Here is a 25,934-nt window from a genome sequence, read left to right on the forward strand (position 1 = left end):
AAGAGACTGTAGTCAAGGTGTTACTGGGGGCTGTCATTGTCTCGAGGCTCTACTGGTGTGACGGACCTGCTTCCAGGCTCACTCCTGTGGTTGTTGGCAGGTCTCCGTCTCTCTGGCTGTTGGCCAGAGCTCAGTTCCTCTGAACGCATGGGCTTCTCTACAGGGCTCTTCACAGCCTGGCAGCTTTGTTTTTCCACAGTGAGTGATTGATCTAAGAGAGAGCCTGTGCCCAAGACTGGGCAGATCTTGGAAGCGATCTATCATTACCTTTGCTGTATGCTATTGGTCACACAGACCAATCCTGGTATCTTGAGGGAGGGTGTGAATTCAAACACACCTCTATATTGGGTCTATAACAGTACATATCTTTCGTAACAGTTTGGGATTATGGAGAAGTAAATTAACTAGGGCAACATTTAAGGGGAACTATGCTTAAAAATAGTTCTCTCTTACCAGTCCCTGTAAATATTTGCTTTTCTTTTTCAGGTCCAGCACAGAATCAAATGCAGTTTCCATCTGGATATGGACTGCATCCTCAAAACTATATTGCTCCCTCAGGACATTATGCCCAAGGACCTGGGAAAATGACCTCGTTGCCATTGGATAGCCAGCGTGGTGATTACTACTCTGGTCTTTATACGGTACCAACGCAAAATGTGGTGACTCCTAACACAGCAGGCCAACAACCGGGAGCACAGCAGATGTACGGCAGGGTCCTTCCTGCCCCTCACATGGCAGGGTCTGCCCTGGGGTCTTTCCCGGGTGCCACGTCATCAGCCTCCCACGTGCATACGAGTGCCTCTGTGAATCACCACAACAGTCCAGCCGTGGGTGCTGCCAACTCTTCTGTTGCTTCTCAGGGATTTCCCTCTACTTGTGGTCACTATGCTATGTCAACTGTTTCTAATGCTGCGTATCCTCGTGTTTCATATTCCTCTCCACCTGCTGGTGATCCATATGGGCAACAAATGTTTACCTCACAGAATGCTCCTCCGGTCAGGCCGATCAGAGATAATTCATTTTCTGGTCAGAATACAGCTATCAGCCATCCATCACCGCTGCCGCCTCCACCGCCACAACAGTACCACCAGGAGCAGAGTCTTTCAGGATACAGTACTCTCTCGTGGTCTGCTTCAGGCCTTCCTTCGACTCAAGACAATCTCCTCCGAAACCACACTGGCTCCCTGGCTACGGCCAACAACAACCCAACAAGTCCCGGTAGGTTGAATGAAACACTCAGCAAAGCACTGTTGAAAATCACTGTATTTCCAATCTGGTTTTTATTTGAATGAAGGTTAAAGATGCCTAATAGAAAAGTTAGAAATCAGCTCACCATTGTGATTTATTTGCTTTATTTATTGTGATATTTTGCAGCATCTCCCTGAACCCTTCTCCTTTACCTATTCACAGTTAGCCACCAGCCATCTGCCTTATATAGCCTGGTTCCTTGCCATGAGTTTGGGATCTCAGCCAGTATTTATTGGCGTGTTTTATGCCTGTGCAGTAGCTGTCTTTAATGAGAGTTAGGTACAGGGCAAGATGGGAGGGTCCATTCGGGGATATGCTTTGTTAGCCACTACTTTATTTTTTATACTCGTTCGACCTTGGGACAGTTACTCTTCCAGCCAGAGCCCCGCACACTGTGGAAAAGATGCTGGCCTGCAGTAGTACCACACTGGTTTCTCTAAGGGAACCCCTATTAGTGACTTTCTTGGCAGATTTATTTCCTATGCATTAAAGCTGACGTTTTCTCATTCCCACGTTGGTAAGTTAGGATGAAGGATGTGGAAGGAGGGAAAGAATACCCTTGATATAGTTTTTCTGACTTTCCTAAACCAAAATGTATGGTTAAATTTATTAGTTTAAAAATTATGTCTATAAGGTATGTAGTTTTTTTTAGTGTGAGATTTTCATAGGATATACTCGTTCTAATTCAACTTGTGAACTTGAGCTTAACAGGATCTGCTCTTGACCTGAGTGGAAGTGTATGTAAAGAATGGGAATTGGTAAAGCTGTAGTAGTTTTCTGAACCGTGTCTTTAGATTGTATGTCAGAGTCTGGAGAGCCGTCTGTCAGGGATGTTGTAGAAAAATCTCCTTCCCTGAACAATGTGATTAAAATTAGAACTTCAGAATATTAGCTCTGAACTGTGCATTTATCATCTTTTCTTTCATTGCTAGTCGTTTAGAAACACTCTCAGCTACAAGCAACTAATAGTGGTTTAAACAGAAAAGGTGGTCTTTTTCTCACGTAACAAGAAGTCCAGGCAGATGCAGTGGATCCACATGTCCTCGCATCGTTTCTCTCTTTCCACTCTGCCGTTCTTAGCTTGTTGCTTTACAGAAACAAGATAACTCCTGACCTGCAGACATCAAGTCAGAGTAAAAGCAGGAAGAAGGGAGAGGAAAGGAGATGGGGCGGTGGCACCGACAGCCTGCATTTCACAGATTGTTTGCCATGGCTCTTTTAAAAGACCTTCCCTGTTTTGAGGGGCGAGAAGGTGAACGTTAGCTTTGTAGCCTCCACGGTCAGGCAGGCGAGAATGAAGGGGTATCGCCTTGACTGGGTCCTGGGGAAGTCAGCTTGTGTGTCTGTCGCAGTTCCCAGACCTGGCTGTGCCCAGGTTCGCTTGCACAGGTTGTGGCCTTCAGCCCCAGCTTCTTGAGCTACAGTGGAATCTCCAGGGCGGGCTTGGGAATCTGTACCAGTGCTGCCTCGTGGCAGATCCAAGTTCTCCTGTAGTCCTTTTGTTTTACAAACGAGGAGAGCTGTCCTGGTTGGGCTGCCTGAGGTCTTTGATGTTAGAAACAGAGCTTGTCCTGAAGCTGTTTCTGCTGACTCTCAGCCTGCCCTTCTCAGAGCCAGAGCTTTCTGTCCCCTAGAAATTCTTTTCTTTCTCTCCTTTCAGCAGTCCTTTTACAGATCAGGTTATCCTAAGGTCCCTCTGACTTAAAAATTTTGTGACTTTCGTGACAAAAAAAGAAGAAATACAGGTAATTCCTATCTTAATTCTGAGATGGGAATGGGACCCAGGATGGAACCAATTTATGCTGAGATGTAGGATCAGGGAAATATGGGGCCACTTGGCTAGTGAACAGAATACCTAATTGGGAAGGGCTTATTGTTGAAAACAACATCGAATAAAGAGTAAGAATAATTACAATCTCACCTTCAATTGGAACAGCTAGTAACTGGTTCTTCAGGTGGAGAGGTTGGGTGTCTTTTAATCCTAGTTCTGTACTATGGGAGCCATAATAAATATTATTTTAGAAGTTAATTCATGTGAAGAAGTGGGTTTCTTTTTTGCCTTTAGATTGGTAAATTATTAATTGTAATTCAAATGTTGACAGATTTCTCAGTTAAGATGACACATATTCTTCACCATTACAAAAGAAATACAGAGGTTACTTTTAAAACCTACTTTAAAATTAAATATTACAGAAGTTCCCAAACTTTCTCAGTTAATATCTCTCAATTTTTTTTTTTTTAAAGATTGGCACCTGAGCTAACAACTGTTGCCAATCTTTTTTTTTTCCCCCTGCTTTTTTCCTCCCCAAATCCCCCCAGTATATGGTTGTATATCTTTTTAGTTGTGGGTCCTTCTAGTTGTGGCATGTTGGATGCTGCCTCAGCATGGCCTGATGAGCGGTGCCATGTCCGCACCCAGGATCCGAACTGGCGAAACCCCGGGCCACTGAAGCAGAGCGTGTGAACTCAACCGCCCAGCCACGGGGCTGGCCCCAGTATCTCTCAGTATTTTTTTCGTGATGCCCCAGGCAACTAAATAGTAATACTTCATCAGGTTTTTGATAGATGTCACTGACTGTCTCGTCAAGATTTAAAACATTTCTTGGAACCTTGTGAGTTTATTGCAGGGGAACTTGGGTGCCCAAGTTTGGGAACCATGGGAATATTGATTTTAATGTTCTAGAAAGACAAACAACTTAATTGCTTTGGACACTCTTAAATTATATTTTCACATTAAAGTAAGAATCTTAGGTGTTGAGCATAGTTCTGTGTAAAATCCAGTCTTTCTGAGTATTTGACACAGACAATTGCTTTTTTATTACTTGATTATACTAGTTTCATTTTTGGGTATAGTTAAAGTTCTTAAGCAATTTGTAAGGGGTTGGAGATCCAAAAGCATAAACCTGAGTTTTGGTGATGGATTCATGTGGTTATTTTCAGGCAGTTGATGAGTTAATATTGAGAAACGTGGAATAAAAGAGACATTTCAGTGTTATCTCATTTGCCTCTATATTTTAGAAAAGCATGTTAGTATAATTTAGCACTAGAACTTCAGATTATCTTGTTAAAAACACTATGTATGTTTTGAGTGCTATATTTAGTTGTTAACTTAGGATGAAATTTTGGCTAGTGTTTAAAAGGTGTCGTTTCATTAGGCCACTTGACCATTGTAAACTGTCATGATAAGTAAATCTTTCAAGGTTCAGAAGGTCTTTCTTAGTTTGAGGTGAAGTTGGTTGAGTCTGTGACTTTGGGATATAAAGATAACCATCTTTGACAGCAAGATGAGTGCTGAAACTCTGTAGGTTCATTTAAAGTCATTTTCTTTTCTTTGGTGAGGAAGATTGTCACTGAGTTAATATCTGTGCCAGTCTCCCTCTATTTTGTGTGTGAGATGCCGCCACAGCATGGCTTGATGAGTGGTGTGTAGGTGCGAGCCCAGAATCCGAACCCACAAACCCAGGCCTGCTGAAGTGGAATGTGTGAACTTAACCACTACGCCACCAGGCTGGCCCCTAAAGTCATTTTCTTAACTTTTTACTATCCCTTTGTTTTGAAAAGCACATAGTTTTAAAAATTAGCAAGGTAAATCTTGTTGCCAAGATGTAGAATTTTGCCAGAAAAATTATTTTTATTAAAATTTTTTACTATTTTTTTGCTGAATAAGAAGCATAAATTGATGGCATATTGTGAAATCATGCCACCTGATACTGCTGTTTTACTATGTATAGTTTTATGAAATAAGCATTTAAAAAGCTACTTATATAAAAATAATAATAATAATAAACATTTATATAACCCTGTATAAAAATCCACAACGTACATGGCATTAAAATGCAGTCACTGATCAGTCATATTGCGTCTGTCATCTTGAGGTGCTGATGTTCCTGAGGAGAAGCAAAACAAACACCCCATGGGAGGTGATTATCTGGATAGAGAGACACAAGTTAGAAGTAATTTAGAAAACTGTGTCGGGGGTACAAACGGTACAAGAAAGAGACTATTTCAGCTTTGAAAACCTGTGAGATTGCAGAGTTGCGAGAGGGGAATAACATCTTTTTGCTCCCTCACACACTTACTGCTTCAGTTTTTCCAAAGCTACCCTTGAACCCGGTGGTCTTTTCTTAGCTTTGTAACTCCACTCCTTCTTCAAGCTCAGCAGGGGAGGTGTTCATGCTTGTGCTCACTTGCTGTAAAGCTTGGCTTTATCAGTGAGCCCTTTTCCCGTGAGTCAATCTTCCACTGTCTGCTGGGCTGTGGCGTTGGAACGGTGGGAGCAATTGAAGAAGCAGCAACATCATCTTGGTCCTGTGTGGAATCAGCAGCCATCAAAAGGTGTTAAGCAAGGTGGAGACAGGATGGGGTTTGTGTTTCAGCACTTTCTTCTGTGAGCAGTGTGGTAGACAGACCGGAGGAGGAAGAACCTGGAGACGGGTAGGCGTCACTGCAGTCAGCCAGAGGGAGGGCGATGACATAGCTTGAGGTTGTTTAGACAAAAGACAGGTGACAGATGATTTCAAGGATTTGTTGATTAGTTTGTGAAGGAAAAGGAAGAATAAAGGATGACTTTTAAATTTTCTAGCTTGAATAGCTTGAATGGGTGAGTGTGCTGTTAGCTGAGAATTTGTTTAATCTCCCTCGATCTGAAAGAATTGTGTGCACAATTACTAAGGAGCTACTAAGAACTAACTAGGGAACTACGTTAACGCCAAAAAAAGAGGACTAAAGATTTATTTTTGAATCACGGGTTCTATCTCTAAACATCCCGTGAACTATACAGTAGTATAGCAGTTCATTTTGCTTAGTGCCAGTTTTATATGTTACTTCTTCTGTCACATTCTCTTGTGAAAGGGATAGTTTCTTTTTGGCTGCATGCTTCTATGGTCCTTAATGTTTGTAGAGCTTGTCTCCACTCATTTCACAAACATTGGAGAGCCAGCTATGTGACAGGCATTGTTTTAGTGCCTGGAGATAAAAACAGTGAGTGAAAAGGCTTGATCCTTATCCTCATGAAGCCTGCAGTCAGGAAGCAAACAGCATCCAGATAAACACACAGGGATGTGAGCTTGCTGTTATCATCTGAAGCAGAGTGCTTCTGAAGCATGGTGCTTGGCCAGTGCGCTCCAGGGCATCTGGCCTGTTAGTCCTGAAGCTTAGGGAAGTTTCCCCTGATATTTGATGTTTGAGCTGCAATCTGAAGGGTGAATTCTCCATGTTTAAAATAAACTACAGGTGAAATAAATATTTAATACAAAAAGGCAACGCTTTAAAACTTTTCAGAGAAAATACAGACGACTACCCCCAGAATCTTGGAGTAGGGAAGGATTTCCTGAGGGCAATACGCAACACTGCTGGCTGTAAAGAATAAGCCTGACAAACTGGAATAATTTCTAATTAAGAACTTTTCTTCATTGAAAGACAACATAAAGAAAACAAAAAGACAAGCAGTGAATGGGGAGAAAAAGAAATTTATAGTATTTATTCAGAAGACACAGTTAACACATACAAATCAATAAGATCAGCAATGCAAGAAAAAAATACATCAAGAGGCATCTTGCAGAAGTTAAATGAAAGCATAGTCAACCTCATTAACAATCAGGGAAAAGCAAATGAAAACTAGAATGGGGTATCATCTTGTACCTAGCAGCAGAATGGTAAAAGTTTGAAAGTCTGACCACACTAAGGGATGGCGAGGATGTGGGTAGCAGGAAAATCTTAGTCACTGTTGGCAGGAGGATTTATTGGTTCAAGATTTTAGGAAAATTTGGCGGTAGTGGAATTGAAGATAAGCACACCCTAAAGTGCAGCTTTCCCACTTCTGTAAACTCTCGAGAAGTCCTTCTCAGACTTTGCGCCTGTGAGTCGCTGGCATCTTCTGACTCACCAGGCCTAGATTGCCTGGCTTAAGATTGCTCTCAAGTTTCTGCATGAAGTGTTGCTAGCCCATAGACTCCGCTTTGAACGGGAAGCTCCGCTTCTTGTTTTAGATGTGTCGCACCTGTAGGGCACGATGACCTTTGTTTAGGATTCTGGGCCAAAGGGACTAGTCTGCATTCTAGGCCCGAGAGCTCATCTGCCACAGGCTGCCCCAGGGCTAAGGGGATTCCTGTCCCTTCTGCACACATACACGCCTTTGAGCAGTGACCACACGTTGGGAAGCTCTGCCCTAGAGAAACTTGCACCTCTGCACCTGGGAGAGGTTCATAAATACTCATAGCAGCATGTTTGTGAGGATAAAAAATGAGAAACGCCGAAGTCCATGTATAGTAGGATGGATAAATAAATCTTATCCTTCTAGTGGACTGCTGAGGAGCAGGAAAACATGTATGGTGCCGTGGTGATAAAGTTCAAGAACAGGCAAAATAGCACTTAGAGGTACTTAGATGTGTGTTGAACGTATTTAAAAACAAAAGTTTGGGGATAATAAACACAGCAGAAGGAAGGCCCGTGTCGGGGTGCTCTGAGCGCGCCGGCAGGGGTGGAAGCGTTTGCAGTTGGAGGCTGAATTCTTGGGTATTTCTTTCACTGTGCTTTATGTATGTGCATATATACATGAGTACACATGCATACGTCTCACATAAACTGTTCTATTTGCGTCCATTATTTTATTGAAGAAAAAAGTTTGTTACATACAAGGGGGAGTAAGTGTATCCCCTTGCATGGGACAGAGCGCGGCAAGTTCAGGGGACTGAAAGCAGACCTGTGAAGGGGGACCCCGGGCCTTGGTGACCAGGTGAGGAAGCTTGCGGGCGGAGCTGTTTGTCTTTGCCCTCGAGCACCGGCAGACTGCTGAGGCTTGTGAGCCGGATGCTGCCATGCTTCAGATTGGAGACTGGCTGTCAAGTTCCAGAACAGAGAGTGGCCCTGTTCAAAACCGAGCTACTCACTTTGACTATGTGCTTGGGAATATTTGTGAGAAATTATTTATGGAAATAATTGGAGGCCTAGGAGGAGGATTCCGTCCTCCAGAGAGGTTTTATGTCCCCTCCCCGTCGCCTCCAGCCACCCCCAGCTTGTGCCCACAGTGGTCCAGGTGCAAGGCTCGGGTGACGGGTGGTGCGGGTGTTCGAACCGGAGCTGCTGGCTCTCTGAAGGGTTCCATTCCTGCCTTATCCGTCTCCTGAGTCATCACCCCTCAGAGTGCCGTCCTTCAGGAGGGGCTGTGGGGGGCCGTATCAGGCCGCCCATCTTGCTGTGCCTGCAAGGCCACAGGAGACAGCAGATATCCGCGGGGCCGGAGCGACTCTGAGTGTTGGCCTTGTCCTCTGAGTTTTCACTTTTGTATGGATTTCAGCCCAGAAATTCTTTCATATCATGTTAGGTCTTTGGTGATTTTAAGAAGATATTTTTGAATATGGTTTTAAAGTTATCTTCAGTAGGAGCTGTGGTCCTGCTCACCCAGCCTGTCGTTACCGGTGGCGGAAACAGCCTCTGTGGTTTAGACAGGGTCTTTGAATTCCCCGTTATTAGCAAAGGTAAAATTAGCATATTTGCTCCATCTTCCACCCCTTCCCTTTTCTCTGTCACCCAATTTTAGATGATTATGTCTTTTTTAGTTTTCACTTTATACTCTTAAATATACTTATCACTCTGTTACTTTAGCAGTTTTAATTATTATATGAGATATCTAATGTTGGTTTAAGATAAAAATGATTTGTTATTTTTCATGTGCTGTGGGGGAGTTGGGCAGTTCCTCTGCCAGTTGTCCCTGGACTCACGCATGTGGCTTCACTGAGCTGGAGAGCCGGCTGGCCTGGGAGACCGTAGGGCTTCCCTCAGGTGTCTAGCAGCTGGTGCAGGCTGTTTCTTGGGCCACCCAGGTTTGTCTCCCCGGGGCTAGGTTAGCTCCCTTACGTGATGGTCAGGAGCGAAAGGCTTCAGCTGCAAGGCCTGTGACGTTGCGGTCCTGGACTTGCACACTATCACTCCTGCCACATTCTGCTGACTAAAGCCAGGCACAAGTTTCACCCCAATTCAGAGGGTGGGAAGTTAGACCCCACTTATTGAATGAGAGGAACTGCAAATATTGTGACTGTTTTCAGTCTCCCACAACATCATTTGTCCTTCCTAAAAAGGATGAAGCAGCCAGCATACTTAGACTACCTTCCACTGTCTTTCCCTTTTCCCCGTATTTATGTCATTGTACACATTTGGTTCGTCACCATGTTCCTACATTTGCTTTAGTCTTAGAACTAAGTTTGTGTGTATGTATATGCACATACACGGTACATATGTACACATATGTACATGTCTGTGTCTGTTTGTATACACATATATGTGTATGCTCAGTATATTTTCAGTAGTCACTACTAGTCTTTTGCCATAGGTTTCCTCCTCCTGCTTTATTGAGATATAATTGACATAGAACGTTGTGTAAGTTTAAGATGTACATGTGATGATTTGATAGACGTGTTTGCAAAATGGTTACCACAGTATAAGGTTAGTTCATCCATCCGTCACCTCACAGAATTACCTTTTGCATGTGTGGTGATAACACACTCGTAAGATCTCCTCTTAGCTACTTTCAGGCATATAATATGGTATTATTATCTCTAGTCACCATGCTGCACCTTAGAATCCCAGAACTTACTCACCTTGTAACTGAGAGTTCATACCCTTTGACCAGCATCCCTTTACCTCCAGCCCCTAGCTACCAACATTCTACTCTCTGTTTCTGTGAGTTCAGCTTTTTTAGATTCCACATATAATTAGATCATGCACTATTTATCTTTCTCTGTCTGATTATCTCACTTAGCATAATACCCTGAAGGTCCATCCATATTGTCACAAATAGCAGGATTTCCTTCTTTTTTATGGCCGAATACTATTCCATTGTGTATGTATATACACACACTCCCAATTTTTTTTATCAGTACATTCATAGATATCCACATACATATACCACATTTTTTTTATCCATTCATCTGTCAGTGGACACTTAAGTTGTTGGAAGATTATCCTGTAGGTCAGGCGATTTGAGCTGTCGTGAAGGCCCACCATGAGTCACGTGTACTTTATCCCAGAAGTCCAGCCTAGTGTTAGCATCAGGCCCATGGTTATGTGAATACAGCATCTGATTAAAAACAGCAGTGAGAAGTGGCATTTACAATACAAAATGAGGTCTAAGCTGGTACTGGAAACATTTGTAGAATTCATGAACCACATTACTACAAAAATAAATAGCCTCTATTTATCTTCTTATCTGGGATACCATTGCATAGTTCAATAGTTATTATTAACAATTGTGATCATTAGTTAGTAAAGAAGAGCTATTTGTGTTCATTTTGTTTGAAAAGGTAAGGAAGCTTGTGAAATGTTTTAGGAAAACTGCCACTAAACATTACTAAAATGTTTGTTGAGTAAGTTTTCAGTTCTTTTGAAAATCACTTCTTTGGGCCATCTTATTTTCTAGATTTAGATAGACTAGATAAATGTGGTGCTACTGAAATTTCTACAAGAACTTCAAATAAACTATTTTGTTAGTGTTTCAATATATTTCAAGTTTATTGCTGTGGATGAAACAGTTTCTTATCTTCAGTTGCAGATTCTTTATCCAGTTCTGTTATGCAAAATGTCCAGCCTCCCGTGTCCAGCCCAGTAGTCTCCACTGTTTTGTCCGGAGCCTCATCAGCAAGAACGCCTGCTGCTGCGTGTCACCCCGCTGAGCCTGCGGCCTCAGTTACACAGCCCTCAGAGCTGTTCCAACAGAAAGGTACTTGAGAAATCCCTTCTGCTGCATATGTAGCACATATGCACATAGATGTATATGTATACACACACCCACATGCACTAATTCAAATCGCTGATTTTAAAAAGTCAAACTGTGTAGCCATAATTTATAGAAAACATGGAAAAAAGTAATTTATACTCTCAATTCAGACATGACTATTTTCTTTTTTATGTATTAACTATCAGTCTCTTTATGATTATATATTTTACATAATTGTAATTATAGTTTGCATGCCATTTTGTATTTTGGTTTTACATTTATTAAATTATACACAGTTCTTCCTATAGCTACATAGTCTTTATGGTCATTTTTGTGGGTAGTAATTCATTGTACCAATGTATTATAATTTATTAATCCATTCCTCTGTTATGGGACATTTATTTCCTATTTTTAAAGGTTATTATAGTATCTTTTAGGATAAAGCACCCAAGATTTCCTTATTTAGTGAATCTCCGTATCCTATTTGATGATTTCTTTGCTTGTCATTATTATTAATGAAAAATAACTTTCAACCCAATTTTGGGACTGAGGGGCGAAAATGAAATGGTGACACACACTCTTGCATCATTGACAAACCATATGGTGTATTTGTTTGCTTGTTTCTTGTTCCCCGTGTGTCGAATAAGTGACAGATGACTCAGTGAGTTGTTCTGATGCAGTCTCCCCACAGTGCCTTTCCCTTGGGCAGTATTCTTGGTTATTTTCTGTCTGGCTAAAATTCCAAATCTGTTGATGTTTCAGGTTAATATGTTATGTTTTTCATTCGATTTGGTTTGATTTCTGAACTGTGTTTAGGAATCTCTAGTTGTGTTTCCAGAGCAGCCGTCAGTGGTATTTAGGGACGGTACTCTGTGGTGACAGCTCCTGACCATGAGCATGAAGGGCTCTCTCATGGCCTGAAACTCGGCAGAAGCAACATAAATCCGCAGGCTGGCCTCACTGCTTTGTCTGCTGACTGTTCGTATGGTCAGCAAAGGATTTTGTATCGTTTGATCAGATCACACATCACACATTTTCTTATTTGGTTTCGTAGGAAAACCAGCTGCAGCACCGAGGAGTGCCCGCTGACTCCCAGCAAGCCAGGGAGTGTATCGGGGTAGAATCTGGTTATTGTGGGTGTCTGTGCTCAATGTGAAGGGCTGGTAGGAAGGCTGTGCTTGTCACTGAGTAGAAAAACTTAAGGGTGGGCCAAAGCCCTGATGGAGTGAGTGGCGTCTGTCCTCTACTCGATGACTGCCTTCCATTTCTTAAGTATCGTGCTGGTTTTGGTTTTGACCATTTTACATTGCCCCTGCTATAACCTTTTTTTTCTATTATATTTTCTTTTTGGCTATTTTACTTTAAATGCTATCCTACCCATCTTACTATCCATATCGTTTTGTAAATCAGTTTCCCACTAAATAATCATGATTGTTTCCTTTTTTCTTAACTCATAAGATAAATTTGAAAAGAGGAGCTGCGATTTGAGCACTTACAGTGTGCCAGATACTTTCTATTTACTATCTCGTTTAATCCGCATGTCAGTCCTGCAGGGTAGATGTTATCCCTTTTCACAGATGAGAAAATTGAGATTCACAAAGATTAGGTAACTTGCCCAAGATTATAAATCAGTAAGTAGCAGAGTAAAAGATTTTCAACTCAAATCTTTCTGTCTTGTGCTCTTTCTGGAAAATGAGGCTGAATTTTTCTTTTTGGACATTCACAAACTTGATTTACCTAAGATAAGCCCCTTGACTAAGTAACAGAAAAGATAACACTGGAGACGTTTGAATTGTGTCTTTTGCAGTTTCTTTTTCTTAAGTAGGAGGTTGGCTTCTTGGTGGCCTCTGCCTTTGGGTAGATCTGGGGTACGCAACCTAATTGTGCGTGAGAGTCAGGGCTCCGTGTGTGTTGTGCAAGTTGTCGTTTGCACCAATGGTGCCTCTTGTGCGGTGTCCGGCCTGCATACGGTGTGCTCTGGGTCTGATATGGTGCTAAAATATTAATACTTAAAGGAGAGCAGTCTTTTCTCTCAGCTTCAAAGACACCCTCGCTTAGTTACTCTCTCAAGGCTCAGCAGTTTTTGCTGGTTTTTAGAGGGAAGCCTTCAAATTTCTGCTTGTGTATCTCCTAAAAAATTTTTGAAAAAACTCTATAACTACTTGAACATTTTTTAGATTGACATCTAAAATTTTTCACCAGAAGTTTAAATAGTTGCAGTTATGTAATTTTCAACATATTGCATATGTTTACTTTTAAAACAAAGATGTTGCATTACTCTGTATTGACTGGAATGATACCTACCCTCATCCATTTAAGAAATATGCACATGAGTCCTTTAACATTTGGAAAGTTTACGTTTTTCCTTTTTCTCCTTAACCTTGTACCCCCTCCCCCGAATGTGATAAAGTGATATATTCTTAAGCTAGAAACTCTTATCATTCTGTCATACTTCTCTGACACAACATTATATAATTTGAAATTTTAAAATTTCGTTGTCTGTGACCATGAGTATCTAAGCATTAACATTTTTTCTTATAGATTAAACTACCAATACAATTATTATTAGTATAAGTTCTTCAAAACAACATAAACATGGATTTTGGTACTTTTTTATGGCAAGTACGTTTTTATTGGAAACACGTCTTTCAATGAGGTGGAAGGCGCTCCTCCTCACCATGGCTCTGGGTACCTGAGTTGCATATGATTCATTATTAGAATAAGAGAAACTTTAGATCAATTTGATTCATAGTTTTTATTTTCATACATGTAATTGCTGAGAAATTTCGTGCATGTAAAGTAGATGGGAATGGTATTGGAAGGGTTTTATTAAAGCCCTACTGTTCTTTTGGGTTTTTTAACCCTTTTAAGCTTCTGAGTTAGGTGTCAGAAATGTTTGTTGTTGGTTAGGTTTTATTTTCCGGGTTGTAGATGGTGAAATTGTCCCTCTCATGGAGCAGTTTACAGTTTACAGACCTCGACCTTTCGTGGCCTCGCTCCGTCACCGTGCGAGGCAGCTATAGCACGCCTCGCCTCCCTCCACAGATGAGGCGTCGAGGGTAGGGGAGCTGGGGTCTTACCCAGAGACTCGCAGACTCCCCAGGAGGGGCGCCGAGACCCATACAGATCTCCTGCCTCCAAACCCAGTGCTTGTTTCACTGCGTCAGCAGTTATCTAAAATGTGAATTTCATTATACCATTGCCAATATAATGTCTTATCACATCCTTTAAATGTATTTTTATCAATAACTTCAAGCTGTGGTGTAGGTCATTTTATGGACGGTTTCGCCATATAACCTAGTTAGCCAAGACAGTCCTCATTTTCAAACCAGTGAGACAAATGTTATTCTTTGTCAGAAAGTCTGATTTGATTTTTTTAATCCAAGGAAATGTATTCCTGGAGTTTCAAGAGGAACCATGAACTCCACTGAGAATTAAATTGCGGCATATATCTTCTAAGCCAAATTACTAAAAGCGGTCAAGGATCTAATGTAATTTATCCTTTTTTTATAGTAGATTATAAAAACTGGGCAGTGAGTCCATATGGTGATTCTCATTACCAAATTTGAAATAAAATAGTGTAATATGCACCAAATATTATGCTATTTATGAAGCAGGGATTATCTTAAAAAGCGTTATATTTTTGTAGTAAATATATGCATTGTGGTATCAAACTCTGGCATTTGACTGTTTTTTAATATTTAAATAGGAGTCAAGTGAAATATCAGGAATAATTCTGTTACTTTCATCAGACATCATGATAAAAATGTTACCATGCATTTAATAAAAAAAGGAAAACATGCCACTAAGTGCTAATAGGTTCACATGCTAGTAAATATTTTTTTGTTAAAAGGAGAAAGAAATAGTGTGTAAAATATAAGAAGGTGAGAAATGATTACAATCATTATAAATGTTTTATGATGGGATAGGTTGTAAAGTGCTCTGTTGAACAGCTCGTGTTGATTCTGAAAGAAATCATGTATGATTTTAATCTGTGAGCTTTATCCAGTATATCTAAAAAAATTGGCAGTCCTAGAAAACATTCAACTTATTTTTGAAAGAACTAGCGTTACTAACAGTACTACTAACAGTACTACTCTGGTCGGTGGGAAGTTCTTTTTTCATTCTTCTGACTTGCTCTAGGGGTAAGTAGTAAGAATACCTGAAAGTAATTGTTTTTAATTAAATATACACAAAAGCATGTTTTTAAAATTTTATAGTAGTGATAGCTAATACTTATATAGTATTTAATATATTTCAGGCACCATTCTAAGCTTTGAAATATATTAAATCATTTAATTTTCACAACAACCGTTTGAGGTAGTTATGGCCCCATTTTCCAGAAGATGTAGACGAAGAACAGAGAGGTTAGCGACTTGCCCCAGGACACGTAGCTAGTCAGTGGTAGAACCTAGAATTGAATCAACCCAGGGGCCCCATCCTTATCCATAATGTCCTGCTGCGTGTCTGTTCAGTATTTCTTACTGTTTTTGCCTTGTTCTCATGGGACTCTTTCAAAAGCAGTGGGTTCTTTGACAGTAGTGGTTGGGGGCTGCATATATGCAGAATTATTAAATAAATTTATCATTACTCCCAGCACCCTACTTTTCATTAAATCTGAATTAAGACTATTCCAGTGAGAACCAACCCTATTCCTAACGTATTTTGTCTTTCACTGAAACATGGCTGGCAAGGTAGAAAGTCCTCTGCAGATTTCAGGTGCTTGATAGTCATTTAAGGAGGAGGAAGCCTTCCCTTTGGTGCCAGAGAGGCTTTCTGCCTCAGGGCAAACGTATCAGAGTGAGATGCTGGGTAAGTGAAGGGAGCATGTTTCCTTGGCGAAGCGAGAGAAAGGCTGTTGTTAACACAGGCACTTTTTTAGGGGGATGAGTTTTAGGAAAGAGAGTACTGTGGAAATTGAGTCCCTTGAAGCCATTCTTTTCGGGGAACCCTTGGAAAGTCTTCTAGTGTGTCCCCCTAGTTTGAACACCAGCTGAGGAAAGAGAACAGTTGCTCAGACTCTGAATTTAAAACAGCTCCTCTCCGTGAGGTATCAGTTCTCTTAGGACCAGTTTTGTCTGTTCCCGCTGCGCTCGGCCCTAGGGAACAGTGAAGCTGCCTTTTGGAGACTGGCCCCAAGGAGACGGTCCCCTGCAGAGTTTTGCCTGAAGCCACTTCAGTGATTGGTAGTTTAAACTGCATGTCTTTTTTAAAATATTGGGGCCCTGTTAGTAACAGAGCTCTTGATCATGTCAGATTCTGTTGATGAAGTGTGTCCTGTCTCTTGGTTTACGAGATTCATACCTTAGAAGCTCTGAGTAAGACAGAATAAGTTAGGGTGTAGCATTGCCTCCCCATGGGGTGTGTGGGGGGGTGGGGGTGGGGAGGTGAGGGTGGGGGTTGAGGTGGGAGGTGCTCCACGTGTTTCCAGAGTGGGTTTCAGGCTGAGCTCTGGAAGAAGATGTCTTCTTCTGCCAGCTCATATCTGCTGCCTCCTACAGAGGATCTGGCTCTTAGAGAGCAGCTCTCATCACCGTTCACTTATTGCAGCCCCTTTTTGACTGTAACCCCTCATTTGCTGGGGTTTGTAGGCACTACCCAGCCTAGAGCAGGACATTTAAATATCGATTAATTGTTATTCTGGAGCTCTTACCATTCCTCTGTGGATTAACTAAAATATCATATTCTTGTGCCATTAATATTCCCAAACTTTTAACACAGTTTACTTGAACAAGCACAGGAAGGCTAAATTATGAGCATATGAAGAGTCACAGTGGGGAAGGGCTTAAATCTTGACACTTTTATCTCCAGAACGTCCCAAAAAGGATTGCATCTTTTTTCAGGAAAGTAAAATTTGAGTGGCTTTTGTGTCATTCTGTTAATATAGCGCACTGACAACCGTAGTGTAATCTAAAATGTTAATGTAATGAATAATATTACTCTGTTCTTATTCATAGGTTTGTTCCAGTGCATTGTCATCGCTCTGTAAATTTTTTTTCATCATATAGCCATCTCATTTGCTTCCAGTTAAGCACTGGGTATTTTTCCAATAATAAGTGAAATCTGGTTTATTTGATAAATCTGGAGAAAGAAAGGAAAATATTTGTCTTATAATTCTCATAGGTGTGCCCTGGAGTTGGGCTCCTTTGATCACTTCCGGAGTCGGCAGCCTGCGCACTGACTGAGTCGTGACAAGAATGGCTTCTCTTCCAACTCTTCCCTGTTGGCTTCTGAGCTCAGCCGGGAAACGGAGTTTCTTCTCTCTCGTTTCTTGTTGTATACGTGCACACGTGTACTGTTCAAGTGCAGTGCTGATTGCATTTTGAGAAAGTACTTCATTTTTAAAGAAGCCCTTAAACTGAAGAATTTCCTTTCTATAAGATCTTTTTACTGTTAACTTACGTTTAATTGTAAACTTCTCAGCATATTTACCCTAAGGTCTAATATTAGTCACATTTTTGTTCTAACCAGGCTTTTGTTAGAGGGGCATGCCACTCTGAGTTTGGTCTCAGGGTGTCAAGTTGATTTCTAGCATTGCCTGAACTTATTTTACATTGATTTTTACTTTCTCAGATGAATTTGTGGTAACCGCTGTTGTATCTTTATTTAAAATGTTTCAGCAAAGTAGCAGAGTTTCCATGACTTCTTTAGTCATAGCAGGAAGGTCAAAGCTTCTCTCATCTACAGTTTAACCGTGCTCTCTTCTAAGCTCAAATTTTACTCTTTGATGGCTTTTTTCTTACTATAGGCATGAGTTGTGTCTATCCATGCTGATTACAGAGGTCCCCTGAGAAAGAATGATGAGAGCGTCAGAGCACTACCATGTGGTTTTCGTGAGGCAGGGCTTCATCGTGCTTCCAATATTTTGAAATGTTTTTGAAAATCCATACTGTGTTTCTGGGTTTTTCCTTTTTTTCAAATCGACCTGAAGATTTTCCTTACAAGGATATTTATTTTTATTTATGAAGTGTTTTCGTTTTAAATTTTCCCCTAAAAATTTTGTGGGTGTTACATTTTTAAGTCTGGATTTTAGCAGATTAATTAAATAATTAAAAAACCAACTTTTTTTAAGAGAGTATTACGCAGTTAGTGGTGGTTGTGCTTTTTCCACAGAATCTGCCTTCTCTTGGTGTGTCTCACGAGGGCCAGGCTCATTCACCTGCTTCAGACTCTCGTGGAGGCAGTAGGCTGAACCCGAGATGATGGGCCATCTCAGAAAATTCACTTTCTGTAATTGTCACACTCGTAGGGGCTCAGTTAACGAGCCTTTTTTTTGAGCATCTACTGTGAGCAGAGAACTATGCTGAATACAGTTGTTTTCTTTAACTGTCATTCTTTTTCCGTTATGAGAACTAAGTTCCCATCAAGGTGGCCTTAGCAGAAGGAGGGTCCCAGGTATCTGTATGGGTGTTGTATGCTGTATAAATTCAATTCCGTAGAAATGAGCTCTGCTCACCGAGAACGCACAGTCCCAGAGGACAGACACCACGGGGGCCCTGAGCTCAATGAAGGTAAATGTGGAGAGCTCAGTGAAATGTTCAGAGACTGTCATGGCAGGTTCCTAAATATCATCTGTGTAAGACATGGTACTTTTTTCACACTTAAACCAGTTAGTTCATGTTAAAGCTGCCATCACTAAACTGCTTTGCAGAGATTTTCTAACAGTTCCAGTTTTGATAATAAATTTGCTAATATTAATGTGCATGCTGGGATGTTCTTTGGAATGTCAGAGTTCTTTCTCACTTTTAATGTAATGTCAAAATTGTATTTCTCGTCTTTCCTGTTGGTTTGACTCTTGTGTTTGTGCTTCCACTTTACAGGCATGCAGTATGGTGACTATGTTAATAATCAAGCTAGCTCCGCGCCGACTCCCTTGTCATCCACTTCCGATGATGAGGAAGAGGAGGAGGAGGATGAGGAAGCAGGTCTGCTTCAGCTTTACACCAGTTCTTCATCTTTACCCACTCACCTTTTCTTTTTATGTCCACAGTCTTAACAGAGGTGTCTGCAGGTTTAACTCAATGAACTGGCTTGGTTTGGGTTATAGGAGATGGGGTTCCTTGAAATGAGGTGTTTTGCATGTCTTTTGTTTTTCCTCCCTTGGACATCTTTACCATTTTGTAAGTAACAATGCATCTTTCATGATGATAGAGTGCTTTCTTCTCTCAGAAATGCATTTCCTCTGATGTCACATGCAAAAGAGTGAGTCTGACCAAGCTTTGGCTGATGATTTCTCTGGCACCCTTGTAGGAATGATGTTTTATCTTCTGCTTTGCATGCTACTTTAGTCTAATCAAAATGAACCATGTGGATTTTACAATAGTGACAGAGAACCAGGACAGTGTTTCTTTGAGGTCCTTTTGACCCCTCTTGTCATGTATTTAGAAGGCCCAAAATTTGTTGTTATTTTCCTGCTTCACAAAGTAGTTCACATCTTGCTTATTGAAGAAGTTGTGCATATGGTGATGTGTTGCAGCCGGTTTCATGTCTTTTTCTGCCTTCGATTGGTAGAACACTGCTGAGCATGAAGCAGTGCAGTTCCTCGTTAATTCTCCTGGTTTAACACTGAGCCAATAAGTTTTGATCTTTCAAGTTTTTGTATGTGACCATGATTCTCCTTCTGTTGTCTTTATTATTGAGTGGAAAGATTTGCTCTATAAACAGTTCATTTAACTAAAAGTCTCTATTTCCTGTGCATTTTTTTAAATATTCAAATATTCATGCATGATTTGATGGGGGGTGAAAATAGAGTGTTCCAGATGGAAAGTGATTTTTCTTACTCTATGTAAATATCCGTCTATCTTTCTGAGTTTTTTGTAATTTTTATTTTATATAATTTCAATCTTATAGAGAAATTGTAAGAAGAGTAAAAGAAACCTCCACATACACTTCACCCAGAGAAGCCATTTTTGCCCCACTTGCTTTACAATTTTCTATGTATACGTCTTTGCCTACATCATTTGAAAGTAGTTGGAGATATCATGAACCTTTACCCCTAAATACTTGAGTTTGTATTTCTTAATTATACAGACGGTGTCTTACATAACATAAACACAGTACAGTTATCAGGAAATTGAACGCTGATGCAACACTTAATTCAACACTGATTGAACACTAATATCTGGTACACAGTCCACAGGCACATCTCAACAGCTGTCTCAATAAGATCTTTTATAGCTGTTTTCATGGTCCAGGATCCAGTCCAGGGTCATGCATTGAGTTTAGTTGTCATTTCCATTTAGACTCCTTCAATCTGGAACAGTCCCATAACCTTTGTTTCTCTTTCTTGACCTTGACATTTTTGAAAAATACAGGCCAGTTATTTTGTAGAATGTCCCTCAGTTTGAGTTTATTTGATGTATCCTTGTGATTAGATTCAGATCCTGCGTTTTTGGCAGGATTGCCCTGAAGTAGTGTGTTCTCAGTGCAGCCTATCTGAGGCGCGTGATGTTGATTTGTTCCCATATTGGTGATGTTAACTTTGATCACTTGATTAAAATGGTGTCTGCCAGGTTTATCTACTGTAGAGTTACTACTTTTCCCCCTTGAAATTAATAAGTAATTTGTGGGGAGATTCTTTGATGCTATGTAAACGTCTTATCTAATAAACTGTTGCCCATTAGTATTAGCATTCATTGATGATGTTCTGATTCCAACATTTCTCCTATATTTGAGTTCAGATTTTGTTGTGAAGGAGAGCTTTCCCTTCTCCCTTGTTGATTTCTTTGGGTTTGTATTGACTCATGGATTCTTATTTTATTCAGTGGGTAGTAATCCGTTATTAACATGAGTTATTTTGATAGCTACTTGTCCTAGACTTGGCCAGTGGTAACTCCCTCAGACTGTCTTTTTAGAACATTCCCATGAATCTTTAAAAGTATGTACTGTGAGTACTTTGAGACCTCAGTAAGATGTTCCTAGTTCATCTTGTACTTACGCTGCTGCAACCCTGGAATGAGCTGTTTCTCCGAGGAGTCCTGGTTCCTTTAGTGGAGAAGAGTATTTTAGAAACCAAGATCTGATTGCAGTGCGTGGTTGTTGCTGCTGATGGCTCATTGCTCCCAGGCCCTGAATTATTATTTTTTAATGTATGTATTATTCAGATCTAAATACATCTCACTTTTTATCTCACAATCCTTATTTTGCACATTTCAAAAATGTGTTATTTTGTATAATGTTATTTGTCAGCCTAAATTACTCCCATTTTTGTTCTTGCAATTAGGTGCAATTGTTGAAAATTCCATTTCCTTAGACTGAAAAAAATTGGGTGATCAAAAAGATTTAGCATTTATGGCTTTTCTCCTATCACCTTATCTTAAGTGCTTTTTTTCTTGAATATATTACAGATTAAAAATTCCTCAGGTCTTAACTCATAGCATTTAGATTTTAATAATACCTAACATTTTTGAGCACTTACTACGTGCCAGTTGAAGCACTAAAGAGCTAGTATGTCTTCTAGGGTTTTGCATCAGTTTTTCTGATTCAAATCCTGGCTTTGTCACTTACCAGCTTTGTGACCTTAGGCAAGTTTCTTAAGCTTATTGAATCTTAATTTACTCATCTGTAAGATGGGAATAATGATAGTAACAATTACATATGTTTGTTTTGAGGGTTGAAGATACTTGAAAAGAGCTTAGAACAGCATCTGGCAGATGGTAAGCACTCAAAAAAAGATTAGTCGTCATTCCTCACTTGAGGTCCTGTTCTTATCTCAGTTTATTCTCAACAATCTTGAAGGGCCGGGATGATCGGCTCCGTTTTACAGATGAGTTGACTGTGATTTGAACAAGTTAAGTAACATTGGTCTCTGGTCACACACTTGCTAAGTAGCAGAGTAGAGACGGAAACTGGGGTCTCTGCAGAACGGAAGGCGTCTCCCTCCCCTGGAGCCCAGGGAGCTGGGGACGGGTGGCTGTTAGCACAGGACGACTCACGTGTGGGCTTCCTCCTGGGCCGCCTTTATCATACAGCAAAGTGATCTGACTGTCCAGAAGTTTTTCTTAGAATCCTGGTGTTCTCTATTCATGGTTTTTTAAAAAAATTATGTTTTTGTTGATTGCAAATTAAAGGGACATTCTGAGTGAAGGGAAGGAATAAATGGAAAGAAAGCTTTAAGTAAAACTTAGTTTTATTTTTTTAAACCCTGCTCAATTACAGTAATCTTTTCATATGTAAACAGGTAAAGAAAGTGGCTCAAATTGGTGTGGAGATTACATATTTCTCTCTATAAAGTGGAAATTCGGGGAGTTCTACTTTTTAAGCGTCTCAGTGGGATTCATTCCCTGTATTCATAAGATTTTTGTGTGTTTAGTTTGTGTGGGATTGTTCTCCAGTTTCACAAAATTTATTAAACAGTGAAATATCAAGTAGCAGGTTTGGAAGTCAGTAATATCCCTCTTTATGGTTATAGTTAAAGGAACTGTCCACTTATTTTAGCTTTTTGTCTGTTAAAGCTTGTGGTTTCCTTGGCAGCAAGTCTCTGTAGCAGTCAAGTACGGGAGTATTTATTTTAAACTTTCAGTTTTAAAAGAAAACTATTTGATTTCAGTTCTAATTTTACAGTTAACCATCTAATTATATATTTTTAAATTACATGCTACAAATAGGCTTCCCTTTTGAATTTTTCTCATTAAATACACACTTGGAAACTAAAGTAGGATTTTGTACTAGGGACGTTCTTAGGTTTTGTTAGAAGCTTCTAAAAGTTCAGAATTGTTGGAGAATAAACTTTTAAAGAAAGCTGGAACAAACAGCAGGCTATCAGGATCTCATGATGGTCGTGTCTTAAATTTTCCTCCATTAAGTCAGTTCCATCACAGATATTCTCACCTGCAGCTACTGGTGCCAGAGTGGACCTCTCGTTAGTTTTGGGTGCAGTTCTGCAGACCAGCACGGCCATATTCGTAATAAGAAGGAAGGCCAACTTGGAAATGGCAGTGAAAGGGAGTAAGCAGGAAAATAAAAATTGAGGTGTGAAATAAAGCGAAAGGGGAAAAAAAATAACCAGAGACTGACTCAGCCTCCAGGCTTTCGTCAGCCCTAGTCCCCAGAAGACAGTGCTGCTCACTTTCTGTCACCTGCTCTGCATTCTCCCAGTCACCTTTCCTGTAGGGAATTTTCAGGTTGGGAAGAGGCCAGGGGACAACAGGAAGCTCTTCCCCGTGGCTCTGGTAGTGTGACAGCTTGATGCTATATTTTGTAAGTGATGTTGGAAAACACTTTGGTTTCTCATAATGAGTTTTAAGGTGCTAGTCAGTTTTTGTTTGACTTTCCTACAGGCTAATAGTGATTATTCAGTGCCAGACACTTCGTCAGAGATAGTGACATGTTTGTGATTTGCTTGGGTATTTTAAAAGATAAAATGTATTTGGATGCAGAGCAAGTTAGGTTGACTCCTGTAGATAACAAGATGATATTATAGCTCTAACTTCCAAAGAGAATTCTTTTTTATTCAAGTACATAATACAGTGTTCTTAACACTATGCTGTACATTGGATCTCCTGAACTTATTCATCTTAAAACTGCAAGATTGTACTCTTTGACCAACATCTCTCCCTTTCCCCATCCCCCCAAAGAGAATCCCTAAAAGTATTCAAACCTGTCTTTCCCTTTGATTGATGTACTATTTTACTGTTTTAACAGGTAAATATCTTTCAACTGAATTGAATACATATTTAATATGCTTTTAAAATTTTATAAATTTAACGCATGGTGAGTCTGTGAAGGATATGAAAGGCCATCCATGCCATCAAGAAAAGTATTAGTTTCAGGGGTTTCAGTATTCATGTACCTTAAAAAGAAAAGGTAGTGATGTATTTGTAAGTGGCACCTGTTACCTGAACATCCAGCTTGCGAACATCCTGTGTGTATGATAGCGATAGTTGAAACTGGGACTTTTTGTACAGCCAGAGGGGCAGGGTATTGGGGTTGCAGTGGAAGGAGATTTGGGACCAGTGTTCAGAGTTAGAATTCAAAAGGTACTTTCAAATAGAAATAGTGTTCAAATAGTGATTGGATGTCTAGGCTAGCCCCAAATCTAATTAACTGAAATGCTAAACGTTTGCAAATGCTTTATTTTTTCCATCCTATTGCAAATGTGTAGTGTTTAATCAATAATATCGATGATGGGTTTTATAAGTGCCTGTAAACTAACTTGGGGTAATAGGTACCACTTATTTCATTATTTCTCTGAAAAGGTACATTCTGAGTTCTGAACAACCAATTTATAAACAGAGTATTTAATAATGTCCCATTTGTAAGCTTGATTAAAAATCCAAGAAGCTCACAGTCTCGTTTGGAGTATAGACCAAAATGACAGTAAGTCCTATGTTACCACAGTGTTTTATAGGAATACATGGGAGAATCTAGAGCCGGATGTAGGCTGGGTGATGGGAAAGATTCTCCCGAGGGCTGAGGGGATGCCTGAGCTGAATCTTCGAAGAGAAGTTGGAAGTCGGCAGGTGAGGGATCTGGGGAGAGGCAGACACTGTTTAAAACGCAGCAAGAAGCTTGAGAGAAGCTGGCATGCTGGGTAACTTCAGTGAGTCTGGACCTGTGGTCTGCAGAGGACGTTGGCAAGAAAAATTCATCTAAGTGGGGTAGGATGGCTGAGTGAGATCTTTAAGAACCTTATATTTTATACTAAGGAGTTTGGATTTTATCTTGAAGGTAGTGAGGAGTCACTGAAGGAGTTACGTAGGAAAATAGCATAACCAAATTTGCATTTTAGAAAGATCTCTTACAGAAAAATTGATTGGAGCATATTGAAATTAGAGGCTACTGGAATAATCCAGTGAGAAAAGTGAGTTTTTAGACTAAGGAAGTAGGAAGATTGGAGAGGGAGAGTGTAGACTAGCATTTCCAAGAGAAGGGAACAGTGTTTTCAGATCAAAAGAAATTGGGATAGCAGTGGTAAATGTTAAAGGAAGTTTGGCTGAAGTCTGAGAACAAACACTTGGCTTTATCAATCAGGAGGTTCTTGTCTGCCCTCCCTCGCCCCCCACCCCCGTTTGTAGCACTGTTGGAACACGGGGAAGGACAAGAGGAAGGAAGGCTCTGTTCTGTCTGTTTAATCTTAGCAGCAGCCGGTGGAGCAGGTGTTCCTACAAACAAGGAGTGGCTCAGGAATGTTAGGTGTCTTGTCTTTTTTTCTCTCAACTGGTAAGTGGTGGAGATGAACTCTGACTTCTACTTTTCCCGTGTTTTATGCGAGTTATGGGGACATATAACCTCAAATTATCTGGTTACTTTCAAGCGGAGCAGTGCGAGTAAGTGCCTCAGACTTGTTGACCCGTGTCGCTTGTCTTGGAGAAGAGTGAAAGTCTTTCTCGGAGGCTTAAGTGCACCCTGACCTTTCCCCAACTTCATGGATGCTGAGCTGCTCTTTTGATCTGTTCGCCTGCTTACTTCCTCAGGTTCGGTTCCCCCTCTTTTCCTCCAACTGCTTTCTTCCCTCTGAACCTGTGACGTAGAGCCAGTAAAAGGAGGAGGGAAAATCTTCCCAAGCACCACGTCCATCCTCATTCCCCTTTGGTGTCAGGATAGTTATCACCAACTGTAGTGTGCAGTGACCGAGGCAGACTGAACCTGTGTGAGATGTAAGGTGGGACAGGTGCCAGAGCTGGCCGTGCAGGCAAACCCGGCTTGTGCGCAGAGGGCAGGGTTTTGCTTGGTGTCATGGTTCCAAAGATCAGTGAGGTGGCATAGCCGCCTCCAGGTACTCACAGTGTGAGAGAGAAGCAGGTGTCATATGTGACTGCTGTACCTCTGGAGAAGTGCAGTCAGTCAGGACTGAAAAATGCTGCCACGCAGAAGAGCGAGCACTCTTCCATGGCCGTGTCAGGTTTCCCAGAGGATGTGAAATGTGAAGGATGAGTAGGAATTTGCCATGTGGAGAAAGGAAATCTAGGCTAATGGGCAAGTATGTACAGCACATAAACGCAAGGAAAAGTGGCGTGTTGGGTGAAGGGTGAGAAGT

At 40.7% G+C, this 25,934-nt stretch overlaps 1 protein-coding gene across 5 annotated transcripts in view; it reads left to right on the top strand.

Moving 5' to 3' along the window:
- SEC24B (SEC24 homolog B, COPII coat complex component) overlaps window positions 1-25,934 on the top strand; it is an 81,088-nt gene that overhangs the window by 14,640 nt on the left and 40,514 nt on the right. For 3 of the 5 annotated variants that reach the window (XM_046655931.1, XM_046655927.1, XM_046655928.1), the window contains exons 2-4: window positions 487-1,218; window positions 10,787-10,960; window positions 18,778-18,882. In XM_046655931.1, coding sequence (XP_046511887.1) covers window positions 504-1,218; window positions 10,787-10,960; window positions 18,778-18,882 — 994 coding nt within the window. In that variant the 5' untranslated portion in view covers window positions 487-503. The remainder of the gene's footprint in view (window positions 1-486; window positions 1,219-10,786; window positions 10,961-18,777; window positions 18,883-25,934) is intronic. The other 2 variants (XM_046655929.1, XM_046655930.1) reach the window with 1 other exon arrangement.

The sequence above is a fragment of the Equus quagga genome, chromosome 3 (genome assembly GCF_021613505.1).
Source record: "Equus quagga isolate Etosha38 chromosome 3, UCLA_HA_Equagga_1.0, whole genome shotgun sequence".
Lineage (NCBI taxonomy): Eukaryota > Metazoa > Chordata > Mammalia > Perissodactyla > Equidae > Equus > Equus quagga.